The sequence below is a fragment of the Biomphalaria glabrata genome, chromosome 6 (assembly GCF_947242115.1).
Source record: "Biomphalaria glabrata chromosome 6, xgBioGlab47.1, whole genome shotgun sequence".
NCBI lineage: Eukaryota > Metazoa > Mollusca > Gastropoda > Planorbidae > Biomphalaria > Biomphalaria glabrata.
In genome coordinates, this window is record NC_074716.1 from 32,075,346 (window position 1) to 32,093,330 (window position 17,985).

The window sequence follows — 17,985 nt, forward strand, 5'->3', positions numbered from 1 at the left end:
TAAGTTCTTTAAAACAAATGAAAAAATAATTGTGAAATTGAATGGGAGTTCTTCACACAGAGACATTTCCAAAAGAGAAGACAAAAACAACAAAAAATTGCATTAAATGATCAGAAACTTTAGTTTACTTTCATGAAGAATTATAAATTACACTCTGACTGTAATATCAATCTTTAACTTAAACTTAACCCAAACCATAACTCATTTACACAATATTCAATTAATAATACTATGCCTCTAATCAAACAGATATAAATAATAGTGATTCACTTATGAATACAAGACAACTAGACAAGAAGAAGATAAGAAATTGATTTTTGGAAATTCCCCATGTCTCATTTCCAATCAAGAAATCAACTCTAAAACTAAATATGAAGATCTAGTGTGGCAACATTTGGAGGGAGGGGGGTAAAAAGATGAATAGCACAGTCCATGGAACGACTGTTAGAAAATTTTTCTTTTAATAAATGAAATTGTGTGCTGGCACTTATACTTAATTTTTTTTGTCTGTTTATTGTGACTTTTTGCCTTGGAGACTCCAATGGACCTCAGTTGTGAATGACTCCTCAATGTTTTGGTTTGCTAGAATGACCAGTGTGTAATGTGTATAGAGAGGGCAAGTAGCCTGTAACTTGTAAGAGGAGGTCATGTTATTGATTAAGTACTATTTAGTCTAATATCAGATGTTGTTGTTGAAAACCCTTGTCATCTATCCACTTTTATTGTATGTTCATTGTATTTTTTCTCTTAAGATATTGGATGGCTAGAATTGTAGGCAATTGTTTAATTGTTTGAATTACTATACTATTGTTTTAGTGTCAGTGTGGCTTGAAACCATGTCTATCTATCTATATCTATAGTTCGTCCATCGTGGTTCGATGATGACCACTTTGTCATCCAGGGGGCTGAGGGCTTTGCACTGGGGTTTTATGCCTCCTCATGTGGCTGGTGAGACCTATGTGAGCCTGGAATGTTCGGCTGCACACTGGGCAGGTTATTCCAGCTGGAGCTAGTGTCATTTGTCTTGCTTTTATTTTCTGGCGTTTTTCTTCTGCCTGCGTTGTTCTTTTTTCCTCAGCAACCTGTGCGCCAGTTTTCACAGCGTGACGCCATGATGCTCTGTCGTGCGCCTGTCTCCCAGGTGCCAGGGTCTATGCTGAACGCCTTCAGAGAAGCTTTGAGGGTGTCCCTGAAGCGCTTTCTTTGCCCACCTTGAAACCATGTATATTGGATATGACTGTATAGTCAAGAAGGTAAAGAGAGTAGGTATGACTCAACACGTGAGGAACTAGAGATTGCAGCATGATAAACATTTGATAAACAGATACATGTACAGCCATATACTTCCAGATCATTGAGTTACTACAACAATAATGACAAACGTTGGATGTTATGTAGAGTACATTATTTTATTCTGTTCTCTATTCAAGTATACATTTTTCTTTTGTAATTTTGCATAACTGAACTAATTCATATTGCTGTTTTATATAGTACATTTAAATTTTTATATTTTAATTTTATGTAAATAAACTTATGTTATGTTCATAGAAACACCCCCAGGTGTCTATTGTCACTACAATAATTAGTTTCTGTGTATTGACATGTGCTACTTTTTTTTTTTAAACTTGAGTATGTGTTTTTATTTTTTCCTATAATATGTACTCAAAGGTAGTCATTTTTCAAAAAAATTTTCAAATTAATGAATAAGAAAAAAAATGTACATCTCTGACACCATAATCTGAAGCAACTGGTGTGGCATTGCGACTGCTTCCCCTGGACACAGTGCTGATACTGGACTGGCTGCTAGCTCTACCTAAAACATCCTCCATTCTTTCAGTGACTAGTCCATTTCTAAATGTAGAGATGTCAGTTGGGGGAACTCTGATTTTATTGTCAGGGGTAACACTTCTTCCATCCAATTTAAACTGGAAGTAGGGGGAGAGAATAAAAAACACATTAAGACTTGCTAAAGTAGAATCATTAAAAAACTAAAGCATGATTATAGTTAAAAAAAAGATTAACTAAAGTTTTTTCTATAATTGTAATGCCAATATTTTTATTTTATTTTATTCTTTGACACTTTAATAGCAATTAAAAAAAGAAGAAATTAATTCAAGCATTTAAATTCAAAAGGGAAACAGAAAAGATGCATAGAAGCTTATTTCAGAATTTGAAGGCAGACTTTATAATTATAAAAAGGAAAAGCAGGAAGATCATTGTGCTAGCCACACAATTTTTCTTAACAATAGTGAACACACTAGAAATATGTCCTCTTAATTTTAAAAATTGACAAAGGTTGTAAAACAATAAGATTCTTGGGTGATGAAAAAAACAGTCAAATGCAGCACTTCTTTTGACTAATAGTTCACATGGGTTCCATGCAGTTAGCATCATGTTCATCTTCCAATTACTCTTACCAAATAAAATGGTGGTCAAATAGTAAAGTGCTTGACTTGTGAACTGGGGTGTCATATTTTTTAAGCCCCCCAAAAAAGACAGGGATTTTGAGCTTCTGAATTGTTCGAGATTCCAACCCAATGGGAAAGTCAAGGGAAAGTAAAAACAGCTTGACATATGGCCTCCTTCAATCATAACACTACCATAGACCTTCTCTGGTCATTGATACCCTCGTTTACCATCAGACATAAGAACAAAACAGGTGGATAAGAAATAGAGAAGGTGGGGAAGGGGAATCTAAATGGAATATGGCGTATCAGAGTTTGGTGGATTCTGGGACACACTCAAATCTAGAACGAAAATTCAAACTCTTTTGCGATTCCAGAATTATTTTGGCAAACAAGTGATTTTTAAAAGGGCCACCACAATCCATTTTTAACATTAACATTAGATATCAGGGTGATTTTTCTTGTAAAAATGTTCATAACACAAACATATTTGAAAAATGAAATGCCAATGGTGAAAAGGTCTTTAATTAAATGCCAATGGTGAAAAGGTCTTTAATGAAATGCCAATGGTGAAAAGGTCTTTCAGAAATATTTCACTTTCACTTGCTAACTCACTGATTGTAGTTGTTGTTGATAGTTAGGAAGGCTTGCAGCTCTGTCTTCCCCTCTTGTGATCAGTGAATCTTTTAAGAAGTCATTGGTAAGACTAGAGCTACCCATAGTCATTGGCTTGTCTCTGAAACAATGGACAATAGACAATATGTGTTATGAATCAAAATATATAATTATGAATGCAAGTAAGCACATGAACTACAAAGTTAGCGATCAGAATAGTAAAGACTTTGTGAGGAGTATGCTTTTCAAATATATTTGTACTGGCTGTCAAATGTTATAACCGCTAGATAAAACATTTTTACATTACAGATGTTTATAGACAAATATACCTAATGTTGTTTGTCATATATTGGGCTAGTTCCTGCTCACTGCCCATACTGATGACACTGGTGGTTCTACTGGTGCTTCTGCTGTTAGCATTACTGGGTGGTCTGCTTGATAGCTGAGATGAACTCCTTTCAGGATACCTGAGTTCCAAAGCAACCAAGACATTCAATTAACATGTAATTACAAATAAAAAAAACTTTAAGGAAGAAAAATTAATATATCATTGTCAATTCAGAATCAATAATGATTTTGAAAAGGTGTAAAATTGAATAAATTCTGGTTTATAACTGAAGAATTCACATTGTAGCCTTATTGCAAAGACTTAAAATAATAAAGTGATAGATAATTCAATACAAAGCCTTATTAAATTTTTTTTTTTTTATAATAGCATTCAACAATAGTAAACCCATTGTCTTGATGCTTTTATGAATTTTATTTCAGAAAGGACAGAATTCACAAGGGGCTGTGACATCACCATTGTGTGGTACATTTTACATACTAATGATCTTTAATCAGATAGTTCAATCTTTATGTTCCTTGACAAAGTTAGCCATCAAAGAACTCTTATATAAATATATCTAAGAGAATTAAACAACATCGAAAAATGCTGTTATGAAAATTTTTAAATATTGAATGTCACAAAAAATGAAATGATTATCAACTTCTGAAAGGAAAAGAAAGAAAAGAATATTGTTTCAGCAGTTGAGGAGAGCCTTGACATAGTTCAGACCTTTAAGTACTTCAGAACCATGTAAGATAATAAATTTACATTTTATTGCAATGGATGAAAAGATAGTTTTTTTTGTCACATCAATGCCCATTTAGCTTGGTCAAAGCTTCGGTTGATAAGATATTCTAGCCAGCACTTTTAGTTTGAATCTGTCCAAATGTTAATAAAGTATTTATGTGCTTCTATGAGCTGTTGCCTTTTCACTTGTATTTCAGCCATCAGACCTTTGGTGTTTTGTTATTTTCATTGAAAAATGCTAACAAAAAATTCATAATAAAATTATAATGATTAAAAAAAATATTATTTACTGCTTGACAGGATCTACTAGTAAGTCCTTTTGTGGTGTTGATCGACCCGAGGAGCTCTTAGACCACTGAGAGGCTGTGTTGTCTCTTGCAGGCATCTGACTCTGGGATGGGGAAATCCTTTGTTCAGGTAGTGGTGACTGTTTTCCAATATCAAAGTTGGAGAGCTCAGTTCTACTATCGGATCTCAAGGTGGCAAAGGGTCTGTTACTCAGTGACATTGGGCTATTGAAAACAAATATACTTTTAAAAACATACATTCACTTGCTTTGTAGGCTGAATCAATATAGAAGTCTTGTAGCAAGAATATATTTTCAGCGTATACTGACCAATGTTCCTGCATATAATAATAGGGTTACTTTTGTAAATTGTAATTAGCGTTTGATCTAACTTCAGTATTTTGAATTAGTTTAAGCTTAAAGGTTACCAAACAAAAGTCACTGAATCAGTGTTGGTCAAACATATTGATAACTCAAATTGTTTGCCGGATGGAGGACAATCGCATCCCGAAAATCATTCTGTATGGGCAACTTACGCCTGGCTCAAGAAAAACTGGTTGCCCCCACCTCCATTATGTTGATGTGATAAAAAGGGATTTAAAATCAGTAAACATTGATACTGACCATTGGGAAGAGATAGCCTTAGACTGCAGTAGTTGGAGAGAGACAGTGGCCAAGAAAGCTACAGACAGCGAGAAAACATGGGCCTCGATTCTTGAAGAAAAGCGTGCCACACGGAAAATGACAAGCTCCTCTACCACCAAAGCGAAAGCCACCTTGACATGCAATATATGTGGAAGAAAGTGTCTCTACAAAATAGAGCTTCACAGCCATATGAAAAAGTGTTCAAGATGAACCATAGTCATTTCACAACAGAAGGCTGATCCAATTATTTTCATAATTTTTAGATCTTCAGGATATTTTTAATAAAAAATGTATATCATCCTTAATACCAATAATTTTTAAAGCACATAAGAATTTGAGGTTGTAAGTGTAAGTAGCTGCATATATATATTTATAGTGCTTTTTTTTTGTGATGGTACGCACCGGTACAGCTTCCCGCACCTTTTTGGAAAGTGGTGGAAAAAATTATTACTTTTACATTTATTATTAATTAATTAGTAGTTAAAAGTTAGGCAATCCATCACTGAGTACCGGCAGCTATTTTTTTTTTACAAAAGAAGCACTGTATATATATAAATATATAGGGGCCTACAATCATATTTCAGTTTTAAAATGCTTATTCATCCTTTATTTAATAAAATAAATTACAATGGTTTTGACTAGGATTTATAATTTAAAATAAGAATGGTTACATGTTATAATTTTCTTTTTTGAAGGAATTTCTGTGATTTATAAAATAAGATGGATCTACTAAGTATGAAATCGAAAATGTCCATTCATATACTAAACTTACTCATTATTAAAATTTTGATTGGCAGTCTCTGGTTGGGTGTTGTAAAGAGCTGGTGTTCCAGATGATGATCTTGACCCACTAAAACTGTTTGCCCTTTTTAATGTTGTAGTTTCTCCATTTCTTGAAAGCGGCACAGATGGAGGCCTGCTTAAAATATCTTCTACAAGATCATATTTTTTTACTTCCGAGTCTGTAGAATATGCTTTTTCTACTGAATCTCTCCTATGCTGTTTAAGTCCATCAGTGTATTTGTCAGTGTTCTCTTTGTCAAAGTTTGTTCTCACTGAAGAGAATTCATAAAATTTCCCTGAGTCTACATCTCCAATGGGGGAATCTCTTTTCATTGATGATAAATAAGGCTGGGGCTCCATTCCATCGACTGTGCTATTCATCTTATCTCTTCCCCCCAAGTGTTGCCACACTAGATCTTCATATTTAGTATTAGAGTTGGTTTCTTGATTGGAAATGAGACTAGGGGAATTTCCAGTAATCAATTTCCTATCAACATTTATAGCATTTTCATTGAGAATATCTGAAACAAAAAAAAAAAAAAGAAATTAACACATTGAAAACTTTTTTTTTTTTCTTTTTTATTGTTTTTAAACAATAATATCTGGTATAACAAAAACATGCAGATTAAATATATAACAATATCAGAAGTAGAACCACTAGGAAAATAGATGACAAGGCTAAGAAATGGATGTTTTTTTTGTTACACGCTTCCACACTGTGTCTTATGCAGATAAGTCAAAATAACACTCAAATAACAAAATCAAATAACACATGCCAAAGGCCAACAATATAAGTTAGTTGACGCAGTTAGGAAAAGGTGAACAAGAAGTTTAATAATAATGATGGGAACCGTCAAATGTCATCAAGCTAAATCTCTACGTCCGTAAAACTGCGTCTCTCAAAAGTATTCTGTTTTCATCTGTTTATATTTTGATATTCTTCCTCAAAACCTACTAGTCACATTGTCTCTATGTCAAAACGTTCCCTTTTTATGAAACAAATAACTAGATCTACTTCTAATTCCTAATCATGCCATAACAATTTAAATGAATTTTGAAAAAATGACTATAATTTATTGTTATCTAAGACCATATAGATCTAATATGAAAGAAATTATAGATAAAAATTGTACTTCAGGTGAGACTTCTACTTCATAAATTTATGATAAATTATCAGATAAATCAATTTAGGGAAAATTAAAATAAATGCAGATGTGACCCTCGTGACCCTGCCTTCACAATTCAAAGATACAGTGACAGTAACAAGCAGGGCTGGATGTACCTTAAAATTATATAGATGTAGGCAACGCAGCCTTTATAGATCAGATAGCAAAATTAGATCTAGATCGTATTAAGTATATTTCTAATGTAAAAATTATCAATTTCTAGATCTAAATCAACATTGATCATAATTTGATGTAAGATCTTCATTAGACTGATTAGAGTGTGACAACAAGCAAGGTAAACAAGTTGTTAAGGTAACTCATTTGTGTTAAAAGTTAATCTCCCAACCCCTTTTTTTTTCATATTCGCAAAATGAATCCAAGACATTACCATTATTTAAATGATTATAATAATCATACAATAATAGTTGTTTTAAAGTAAATAAATAAATAACAAATATAGATAATATATTATGAAAACAATACAACATAAATCATATAGGACTAATATACGTTTATCAATATTTAGTCCACACGTACTAAAATGTTATCTTACCATCTTTCATGTAAAGATCAACTTCAAATGTGTAGCTCTTTACAGAGAACTCTTCTACGGGATAGATGTTCCCATCGACCACTAAACTGCCTTGATGATCTCCGCATGTAATTCTGACGTTATCTGAGTAATACGCTTGTGAGTTCTCGTCCCATTTCAACGAAACCGCCTCTCCCTGAGTGAAACATTTTATTTATATTTTAAAAGAACATAAAAAAATATGATTAACAAATTAGAAGACAGCAATGCTATTACTTATCACTACATTTTATTGATCAAAGTCTCTGACTGCATTGGCTATAATAGTAGTCTACATGCGACTGCTATTGGTAAAATTTGTTCCTTGAGCACTCCTTCTTACCAAACAATTTTTAGAATCGATTCCTTCTGTTGACGACTTCTTATGATATTAAAATTTCTTTGTTGTAGTAAGCCCCAATATTGATAGAATATATTCACACCTTAGCCTTCGTCACCAACTCGGCTTTTTCCTCCCCATTTATAGATCCCTATAGTATGTAACTCACCTTACTCAAATAGGTCTATATTTGGAATAACAAATAATCTTATATAATATATATATATATATATATATATAATATATATATATATATATAATATATATATATATACTCCTTAATATTAAAGCCTGCTCTTGACCCGGTTTAAGGGCAAATGTAGGGCAATTAAATAAAAAAAAAATGCAATTATTATGCCTTTTATTTCTTTATTATTGCGACTTGCAACCCCACGTTAACACGGTAGCCTACAACCAGATCATTTTAGCCCCATTCGTTTTTACATTCTTTTTTAAAGTTATCAATAACATACAGGTTAGTGTTATATGTGCTGGATTTAACTGGGGATTCTTTGACGGCTTAAATTACTAAGAACACAACACGGCTTCTAAGTTTTATTACCATTCAATACACACACACACACACACACACACAGAACGTCTTACGGACAAATGGAGCGAACTAATAGTGTTGATTGTGTGTGTGTGTCACTGGCGGATCCAGGGGGGGGGCGGTAGGGGCGATCGCCCCCCCCACTCGGCCGACCCCCCCCCCCCCCCCGAAGGGGGGGCGGACGAACTTTAGTATAGGATTCACACAATTTGTAATCGAATTTATTACTTATGTTAAAAATATATACTAATTATTTATATTTCAACCTATTTTTAGATTATTTCGCCCCCCCCTCTAGTATATTGGCCGATTTGGTGGGGTCGGGAGGGGGCGATGGTATCAATCCCGCCCCCCCCTACACTTTCGAGTGGGGGGGCGGTCCAATTTATTGGTAGAATTCACAGCCTCCTAACAAATCAATCAAATATCTATAGCCTTGTAACTTGTTATTGATATTTTAACCGATCTTTATATTATGTCGTTCCTTGTTTGCCGATTGGTGGGGGGGGGGGGACGAATACCTCTTCTGCCCTTCCCACCTAAACCTTTGAGTGGGGGGGGGGGCGGTCCGTTTCTATGGAGAAATCATAGTTTGTGAACAAAATTAGTTGAATTAATATATAAATTTTATATTATGTCGCTCCCTTTATGGTGGGGTGAGGGGGGGGGGGCGATTGCATGTACTGCCCTCCCCACTCTAGCCCTCTGAGTGCTGGGGGGGGGGCGGTCCTATTTTTGTGGAGAATCATAGTTTTTGAATAAAATTAGTTATATAATATAAACTACGTATTGATATGTGACCCATTGTAAATATGTCGTACCACACTCTAATCTCAAATTGTATCATTAGTAAATTTAAATGAAAAAGGGTTGTACCAGGTGGGAGGGGCGATACATGCAATCGCATTTCCCACATCGGACAAATCAATACTTTTTCTTTTTGTATTATAGTTAAGAAATTACAAAATTAAAAAAATCTGTCACTAATATAATTTATATATACTATAAATTAAATTCTTATATCGAGTCGCCCCATACCTATTCTTTAATGCCAAATGCAATCTTTAGCAGAAATTAGTAAAGGAGAGAGGATTAATCGTTTTCACTCTACCGCCATTCCCATTTCCAGACAGAGTTTTTGTAATTTCACATGAAGTTATCATAAGTATTTTAAGAAAGACTTTGCATTGGAAAAGTTAGAATTCAAATGAAATTTTTCAGTATAAGAGTCATGATTGAGATGAGTTCTAAACTCAAATAATAGTTTCATAGTCACCTTTTCCCAACCTTTACTCAATCTGATATTTTTCTAGCTAAAAAAATTTGGGACTATAACTCACAATTTATACCATAGTTTTCATGAATACTATTTATCGAATAAGTTTTTTTTCGGCGGCGATCCTCAAAGCAAAAATCTAAAAACGTGGGGTATCCTATCTTTTCAAGGAACAAATCGGTTTTATTTGCAATGTATTATGGGCCTATAAATTCAAATTAGAATATTTTTCAAGTACAACATTATTCGAAAGGTCGTTTTTTAATTGTATGAATAATGTGCTTCAGGTCAGGAGAAAGCGTTTCTGCAATGAATAATGCAAGAAAACGCTTTTGGCGTCGGGGCTTCGCCCCGATCTTCATTTATGGGTAATGAGTTGTAGATGTCAGGAGAATGCGTTTCTGCACAGAAGAATGCAAGAAAACGCTTTTGGCGTCGGGGCTTCGCCCCGAACTTCATTTATGGGTAACGAGTTGTAGATGTAAGGAGAATGCGTTTCTGCAGAGAAGAATGCAAGACAAGGCTTTTGGCGTCGGGGCTTCGCCCCGAACTTCATTTATGGGTAATGAGTTGTAGATGTAAGGAGAATGCGTTTCTGCAGAGAAGAATGCAAGACAAGGCTTTTGGCGTCGGGGCTTCGCCCCGAACTTCATTTATGGGTAATGAGTTGTAGATGTCAGGAGAATGCGTTTCTGCAATGAAGAATGCAAGAAAACGCTTTTGGCGTCGGGGCTTCGCCCCGTATTCCATTGATGAATAATGTGCTGTACTTGTCAGGAGAATGCGTTTCTGCAGTGAAAAAAGCAAGAAAACGCTTCGCCCCGAACTTCACCAGAGAACCTTATAGCGCTGTCCCAGTTGTTTTGTTTTTCGCCGAAGATTGAGAAATGCTGCTTTTTTTATTCTCATATTTATATATATATATATATATATATATATATATATATATATATATATATATATATATATATATATATATATATATACACATATATATGTGTGTGTGTGTGCGTGTGTGTGTGCGCGCGCTCTGTATGCACGTTTATGCGTAGGGTTAGGGTTTACTGGGCGTTAGGGTTAGGGTTTGGAAAAAAATCGCCCCCCCCACTCCAAAGTTCTGGATCCGCTAGTGGTGTGTGTGTGTGTGTATGTATGTGTGAAGAAGTTGATTGTAGTGTGTTATGTCAGAGTTCAATTGAGCATTATATTGTTAATGCCATCGAAATATCGGATTTAGAAGCAGTAATTGACATTCTAAATGTTCAAAAAATAATATCTTGACAACATTTTTGAAGACTGTTTTTTTGTAGGTCACGTAACGACTCAGAGTAACGAGTAGTCTACTGTCATACCTATTTCCTTAGGCCTGCCACACACGCCACATTCTTTTTTTAAAAAGATTTTAAAAAATTAAACATTGAACCTGATAACCACACGACCAAATGTAACAAATCGTTTCTCCTTGTTTGTATACGTTCCCCACCCCCTGAACTGCTAAAAAGAAAAAAAGAAATGTGAGCATCAAGCCAATGCTATTTGACTTGACACTTGGTAACACGAGTAACGAGTGAGCACTACTTCAAGATCAAGTTAAATTAACTATATCATAAAACAGTTAAAACGAGTTACGATTGGTGAAAAGCTATGAATTAGTTAAAAAAAAAAACACCTCAAAATTGAATATAGAAAAGCTAGTCACCAAATTAGATAAAGAGATTTAATTAGCCCATAAATGTATTTAAAAGGTAGAAGCAATTTAATCTCCTGTGATTACTGTTAGTTAAATTCGTGAGGTTTTCAAATGGTAAAGTGTAAACACCAATTATATGTTTATTTTATAGAAATATTAGGTATGTTTTTACACGACTTTGCTCGGATTTTTTGTACAGTTTTTTTGTTTGTTTTTGTTTTGTTATATTATAAATAGCCTCTATGCAGTTTAAATAGTTATATCTATATTAAGAAGCCTCATTGAACAAATTCTGGTAAACTCTCTTGTTATAAGGCACCTTTACACATCCTAAGATTATTATCTAAGGAAAGTTCATCGAAATTGGTCACATGTCTATGATTCCTATACAAGAAATACATACACCTTACATTCTACTTTCACCAAAGATGCTTGTGCTCTATCATGGACATATGGTGGTGTCACGTACACTGTATCTATATTTAGCCGCCCAAGGTCTGCCGACTAGCTCAGTTGGCTCGGGATTTTCTATCACGCAACTAAATGATGTTTTGAAATAAATGTGATTGGTTTGAAATATTAATTATTGTATATTGAGCTGCATTTATTGGTCAGATTTTGACCAAGCTGCAAAGAGATATTTAGTCACATGACAAAACGCCCAAAGTTTTGTAAGCTGAGAGATATTACAGCCAGTCTTGTGCAGAACTTGTTAGAGAGAACATGTACTAGAGTCTTGTGTTAGAACTCAAGAAAGAAGCCATAATTATATTAGAGTGTAGATCGTTTATTCTATTTAAGTACATTTAACAATTGTAATTATTTGTGAATAGCTTTTCCTAGTTTTGAATTAAAGTATTTGTTTTAGTAGAAGAGAAGTTTCTTCATTGAATATATAATAGTATACTTAGATTGTCTTGTCAACTAGTAACTTCTAGATGATCATCTTATCAACTGGCAACTTCTAGATGATCCTCTTATCAACTGGTAACTTCTAGATGATCCTCTTATCAACTGGCAACTTCTAGATGATTCTCTTATCAACTAGCAACTTCTAGATGATCATCTTATCAACTGACGATTTCTGAATCCTCGGCAACCACAATCATTGATAGTGCGATATAGATCAAGATAATCTTCAACGTGACATCTACCACTATCATAAATCGTGACAGGTGGCAAGACCGCACTACAAACAGCAATATCCTTGCGAACGCCGATATGGACAGTATAGAGGAACTTCTTATGGTCCGACAGTTACGCTGGGCAGGGCACGTATCCCGTATGGGAGATGAACGTATGCCAAAGGCTGTCTTTTTTGGTAAGCCAAAAGGTGGTCAACGTAACAGAGGTGCTCCACGGAAACACTTCATCGACCAGCTTAGGCGCCAACTTGCCTTAGCACAGAAAGCACGTCGTGAGACGATATGAATTGAGATTTGTCACTTGTGCACTATCTCGCCAATAAACAACGGTATTATTCATGAACAGAGTCTTAATGATTATTTTTTTGTTAATTTTACTTATAAACTGTACCAATTGGAATTTAGACCTATATATTTTTAAGTGGCCTACATTATTTCATGTCACGATGTCGAATGCCAAAATGCAGGGGCCCCTAGAAAGATCAATCCTCCCCCAGGGCCCCCAAATCCCTTGCTACGCTACTGGGTTACGCAAGTTGTAGATAGCTTTTTTGTACGATTTCCAAAATCCTCGTAGTTTACACATGTGTGTACATGTAACCTATTAGCGTACACGTAATCCTGTTTGTATCTCATGCATCATACATTACCTTTTACTTTATATCAAAATACTTTATGTGCATGTTAATGAATACTGTAAAACAAACAAAAACAACGTTGCACCTCAATCGATCATGAGCAAGGGAAGGACGACGGGGGAAATGGTCATTTGAATAACACTTTTATGTTTTTGATATCTAAACTGAAGAGGTAGATAGTGTATCTCGATTGATCCAAGCGCTACCTACATAAAAGTCATAAATACGATCCAAGTATCTGATAAGTGTTCTTAGACGAGTACTAGACACCACAAAAATAGTAAGAAAAAAAAGTATTAAAATTATTTTTTTTAAATCCGTGTTTGTCTTTATTGACAGAGTCTTACAATTAAGTTGATTTTTTTTTTTACAATTCCTATTATCAACTACCAGTAATATATATATAAAAAAAAAACAACGGCTCTAAGGATTTTTTTATAGAAAATTTGAAAGTTTATGGATATTGTTGGGAAAAGAATTACTAGCTAATTGGCCATACAAGGAAAACTGTGTTTTGACCGATATAATTTTTTAAAATTATATAATACTATTAAAATTAAATTTAGTACAAAGAGGATCTTTACCTTGAACACACATCAGTGGAAATTCCCGATTATATTTACTAAAGCGTTCAAAAAATAAAATTTTGCGCACCGTTTTATGTGAGGATAAATAAAAGGGCTACTAGAATTAACGGGGCAAAAATATGAGTGCGTTAATGTGTTGGGGTCAGAAGTCAAAAGTGAGAGAAATTCCGATGGGCAGGTTAAAAAACAAAACAAAACAAAACTGGGGTTCCAGTTTGCGAAAAAAAAAAAAGGGAGATAGGGAGAGAAGAAAAGAAAGAGCTGGACATTTCCTTGTAACAGAGATACATTCAAAACAGAGATACATTCAAAACAGAGATACATTAAAAACAGAGATACATTCAAAACAGAGATACATTCAAAACAGAGATACATTCAAAACAGAGATACATTCAAAACAGAGATACATTCAAAACAGAGATACATTCAAAAAGTAGATACATTCAAAACAGAGATACATTCAAAACAGAGATACATTCAAAACAGAGATACGTTAAAAACAGAGATACATTCAAAACAGAGATACATTAAAAACAGAGATACGTTAAAAACAGAGATACATTCAAAACAGAGATACATTAAAAACAGAGATACATTAAAAACAGAGATACATTAAAAACAGAGATACATTAAAAACAGAGATACATTCAAAACAGAGATACATTCAAAACAGAGATACATTAAAAACAGAGATACATTCAAAACAGAGCTACATTCAAAACAGAGATACATTAAAAACAGAGATACATTCAAAACAGAGATACGTTAAAAACAGAGATACATTCAAAACAGAGATACATTAAAAACAGAGATATGTTAAAAACAGAGATACATTCAAAACAGAGATACGTTAAAAACAGAGATACATTCAAAACAGAGATACATTCAAAACAGAGATACGTTAAAAACAGAGATACATTCAAAACAGAGATACGTTAAAAACAGAGATACATTCAAAAATAAGATACGTTCAAAACAGAGATACTTTAAAAACAGAGATACATTAAAAACAGAGATACATTAAAAACAGAGATACATTCAAAACAGAGATACATTAAAAACAGAGATACATTAAAAACAGAGATACATTAAAAACAGAGATACGTTAAAAACAGAGATACATTCAAAACAGAGATACGTTAAAAACAGAGATACATTCAAAACAGAGATACTTTAAAAGCAGAGATACATTCAAAACAAAGATACATTAAAAACAGAGATACGTTAAAAACAGAGATACATTCAAAACAGAGATACATTCAAAACAGAGATACATTAAAAACAGAGATACATTAAAAACAGAGATACATTCAAAACAGAGATACGTTAAAAACAGAGATACATTAAAAACAGAGATAAATTCAAAACAGAGATACGTTAAAAACAGAGATACATTAAAAACAGAGATACATTAAAAACAGAGATACATTCAAAACAGAGATACGTTAAAAACAGAGATACATTAAAAACAGAGATAAATTCAAAACAGAGATACGTTAAAAACAGAGATACATTAAAAACAGAGATACATTAAAAACAGAGATACATTCAAAACAGAGATACGTTAAAAACAGAGATACATTCAAAACAGAGATACGTTAAAAACAGAGATACATTCAAAACAGAGATACATTCAAAACAGAGATACGTTAAAAACAGAGATACATTCAAAACAGAGATACATTAATTCATGGGCGAGAAAAAGAATGTGACATCGATCGTTAAAATATGGCCAGTTTATTACAATTACAAAATAAATAAATAAAAACGGCTATAATAAACAAAATAAAGCATGGGAACAAATCAACGGGTATAGCCGGTGTGTACTGCATGTCTCAAACTAGATCCAGCATTCTAGTTCAGACTACTCTCTTTTAGTATTACCATATCTGGATATGTATCACCAAATTAGAGTTTTATATACTTTGAGTAGATTTATACATGGGTGAAACCAGTTTTTTTTCGGAGGAGGGGGAATTGTGGGAGGTAAGAAATGTTAAGAATTTAATAAGGGCCTTTGAGGAATTTAATAAGGGCCTATTTACTTTCTTCTTTAATACAAACATCTAAAGTCTTATAAGCTCTTGATACAAAAGGGTCACTTCGAATTATCTTATCATATCTTATATAATACGGACGTTACTTCAAAAAAGAAGATGATTACTTCCTACTCGTCATGCATTTAGACATGCATATTAACCAATGACTTAAATTCTGCCAAGTCACTGGTTTTCCTGGCTAGCTCAGGCAACCCATTCCATGCTCTAATAGCACTAGGGAAGAAGGAGCATTTGTACAAATTTGTCCTAGCATATGGGACGAGGAATGTGCCTTTACCTTTGTGTCTTTCAGAGTATTTTATTAAATTTTGTTTTTGTATTTGAAGATTATGGTTCAGTGTTTTATGTATAATTGCTACTTTACTTTTGAGTCTTCTGTCCTGAAGGCTTTCTAAATTTAGTGATTTTACTAAAGGTGTTACTCTAGTCAAATGTGAATATTCGTTTGTTATGAATCTCACTGCTCTATTTAGTGTCTGTTCCAGTTTCTTAATGTTTTCTTTAGTTGAGAGGTCAATAAACTAGACAAAAATGATCAGAAATTGACTTTCAAAAGTTTTGTAAACATTGCATATTTAGCCTGTACATAGAGGTGGAAAAATATGCAGGTCACAACTGGTTCTGCACAGTGAAACTATAACATTGCACTCACTCCCCTTTAATCTTCGTAACTAAAGACATTGCCATTATATTATTGTAAGATAGATGAATAGATAATAGATAGATAGATAGATAGATAGATAGATAATGGATAGATAGATAGATAAATGGATAGATTAATAGATAGATAGATAGATAGAAAGAAAGATAGATAGATAGATAAATAGATAGATAGAAAGAAAGATAGATAGATAGATAAATAGATAGATAGACAGATAGATTGATAGATAGATAGATAGATAGATAGATAGATAGATAGATAGATAGATAGATAGATAGATAAATAGATAGATAGATAGATAGATAGATAGATAGATAGATAGATAGATAGATGATAGATATTTTTTGGATAATATGACTAGCTATTATTGCTATTAATGTAATGATTAGTATTATTATTCTACTGAAGGACAGTTTGAAATACATTACACTTAGTTGAAAAAAAAAACATTTAGTCATACCGTGGCTAGTGAAGAATAAAATCCTACTTCGGAACTTTTTGTGCTGATAGTTTTTGACCAGCGATATTTACACAGGGCAGACGAGGGTGCTGGGGTGGATGTCGCACCGTCTGTCGTTTCGGTGTCGGCTAACATTCCTTCTCGATGGGCGTCGTCTTGCAGGAAGTGATCCAAGAGGGTCGATATATTCTCCTCGGTGGGATCAGCCCTGTCATGCGACGGGGAGCGTGAGTGTGGCGACCCTGAAGCCGTGGTGTCCCGACTCTGACCTTGGTCTGGCTTTGTGGTCAGTGGATGATCAAGTTCTAAATCCAGATCTATGTGCGCGTTATGTGACGCTGAATGAACACTTTCGTCCCCCTGGTCTGAATCTGAACTCTTCGGTTGTCTGGCTTTGTTTTCTTGTGGCAAAAAGAAGTTGTCCACCTCGTCTTCCTCCGTTACCTGGTCAGTTCCAATCTTGAAGCTTTGGATTAGCGGATCATCTTCTGTGCAGACTTCGTTAGGACTATAAGGTCTAGTCCAATCTGCAGGCTGGGGATCAACGGAAGCTGTACAGAAAAATAAAATGTAGTTAAAAACATAGAAAAAATAAAATAAGCATCGGCTTAAACGCTGATTCACCATCTGTCAGTTTGGACTAAACACCCGTCAATCTCGTCAATCTTGACCAAACACAGTCTTGACTAAACACCCGTCAATCTCGTCAATCTTGACCAAACACAGTCTTGACTAAACACCCGTCAATCTTGACCAAACACAGTCTTGACTGAACAACAATTTGTGAAAAATTAAAGAAAAAAAAAAGAAAAAAATCATATTTGACGCCTATTTTTTGTCAATAGAAACAGAAATATAAAAACAAAATCCCCCCCCCCCAATATTCACACCATGCATTAAATTTATTGATTAAAAGTCTTACATGCATGAGACAATTACAGACAAATATATACCAATGCATATCAATATAAATGTCTGTTTAAAACATCTAAGTGTGTGCTAATATAATAATATTTCTTGCAGACATCA

General features: G+C 34.0%; 1 protein-coding gene across 9 annotated transcripts in view; it reads right to left on the bottom strand.

Moving 5' to 3' along the window:
- Window positions 1–17,985, bottom strand: part of LOC106051307 (centrosome-associated protein 350-like) — a 44,127-nt gene that overhangs the window by 14,234 nt on the left and 11,908 nt on the right. For 7 of the 9 annotated variants that reach the window (XM_056033006.1, XM_056033003.1, XM_056033005.1 and 4 more), the window contains 7 exons: window positions 16,957–17,507; window positions 7,529–7,703; window positions 5,799–6,330; window positions 4,386–4,607; window positions 3,350–3,487; window positions 3,021–3,141; window positions 1,722–1,925 (listed from right to left, as the gene is read on the bottom strand). In XM_056033006.1, the coding sequence (XP_055888981.1) occupies window positions 1,722–1,925; window positions 3,021–3,141; window positions 3,350–3,487; window positions 4,386–4,607; window positions 5,799–6,330; window positions 7,529–7,703; window positions 16,957–17,507 (1,943 nt within the window). Of the gene's footprint in view, window positions 1–1,721; window positions 1,926–3,020; window positions 3,142–3,349; window positions 3,488–4,385; window positions 4,608–5,798; window positions 6,331–7,091; window positions 7,239–7,528; window positions 7,704–7,889; window positions 8,023–16,956; window positions 17,508–17,985 lie in introns of those variants that run through there. The other 2 variants (XM_056033009.1, XM_056033010.1) reach the window with 2 other exon arrangements.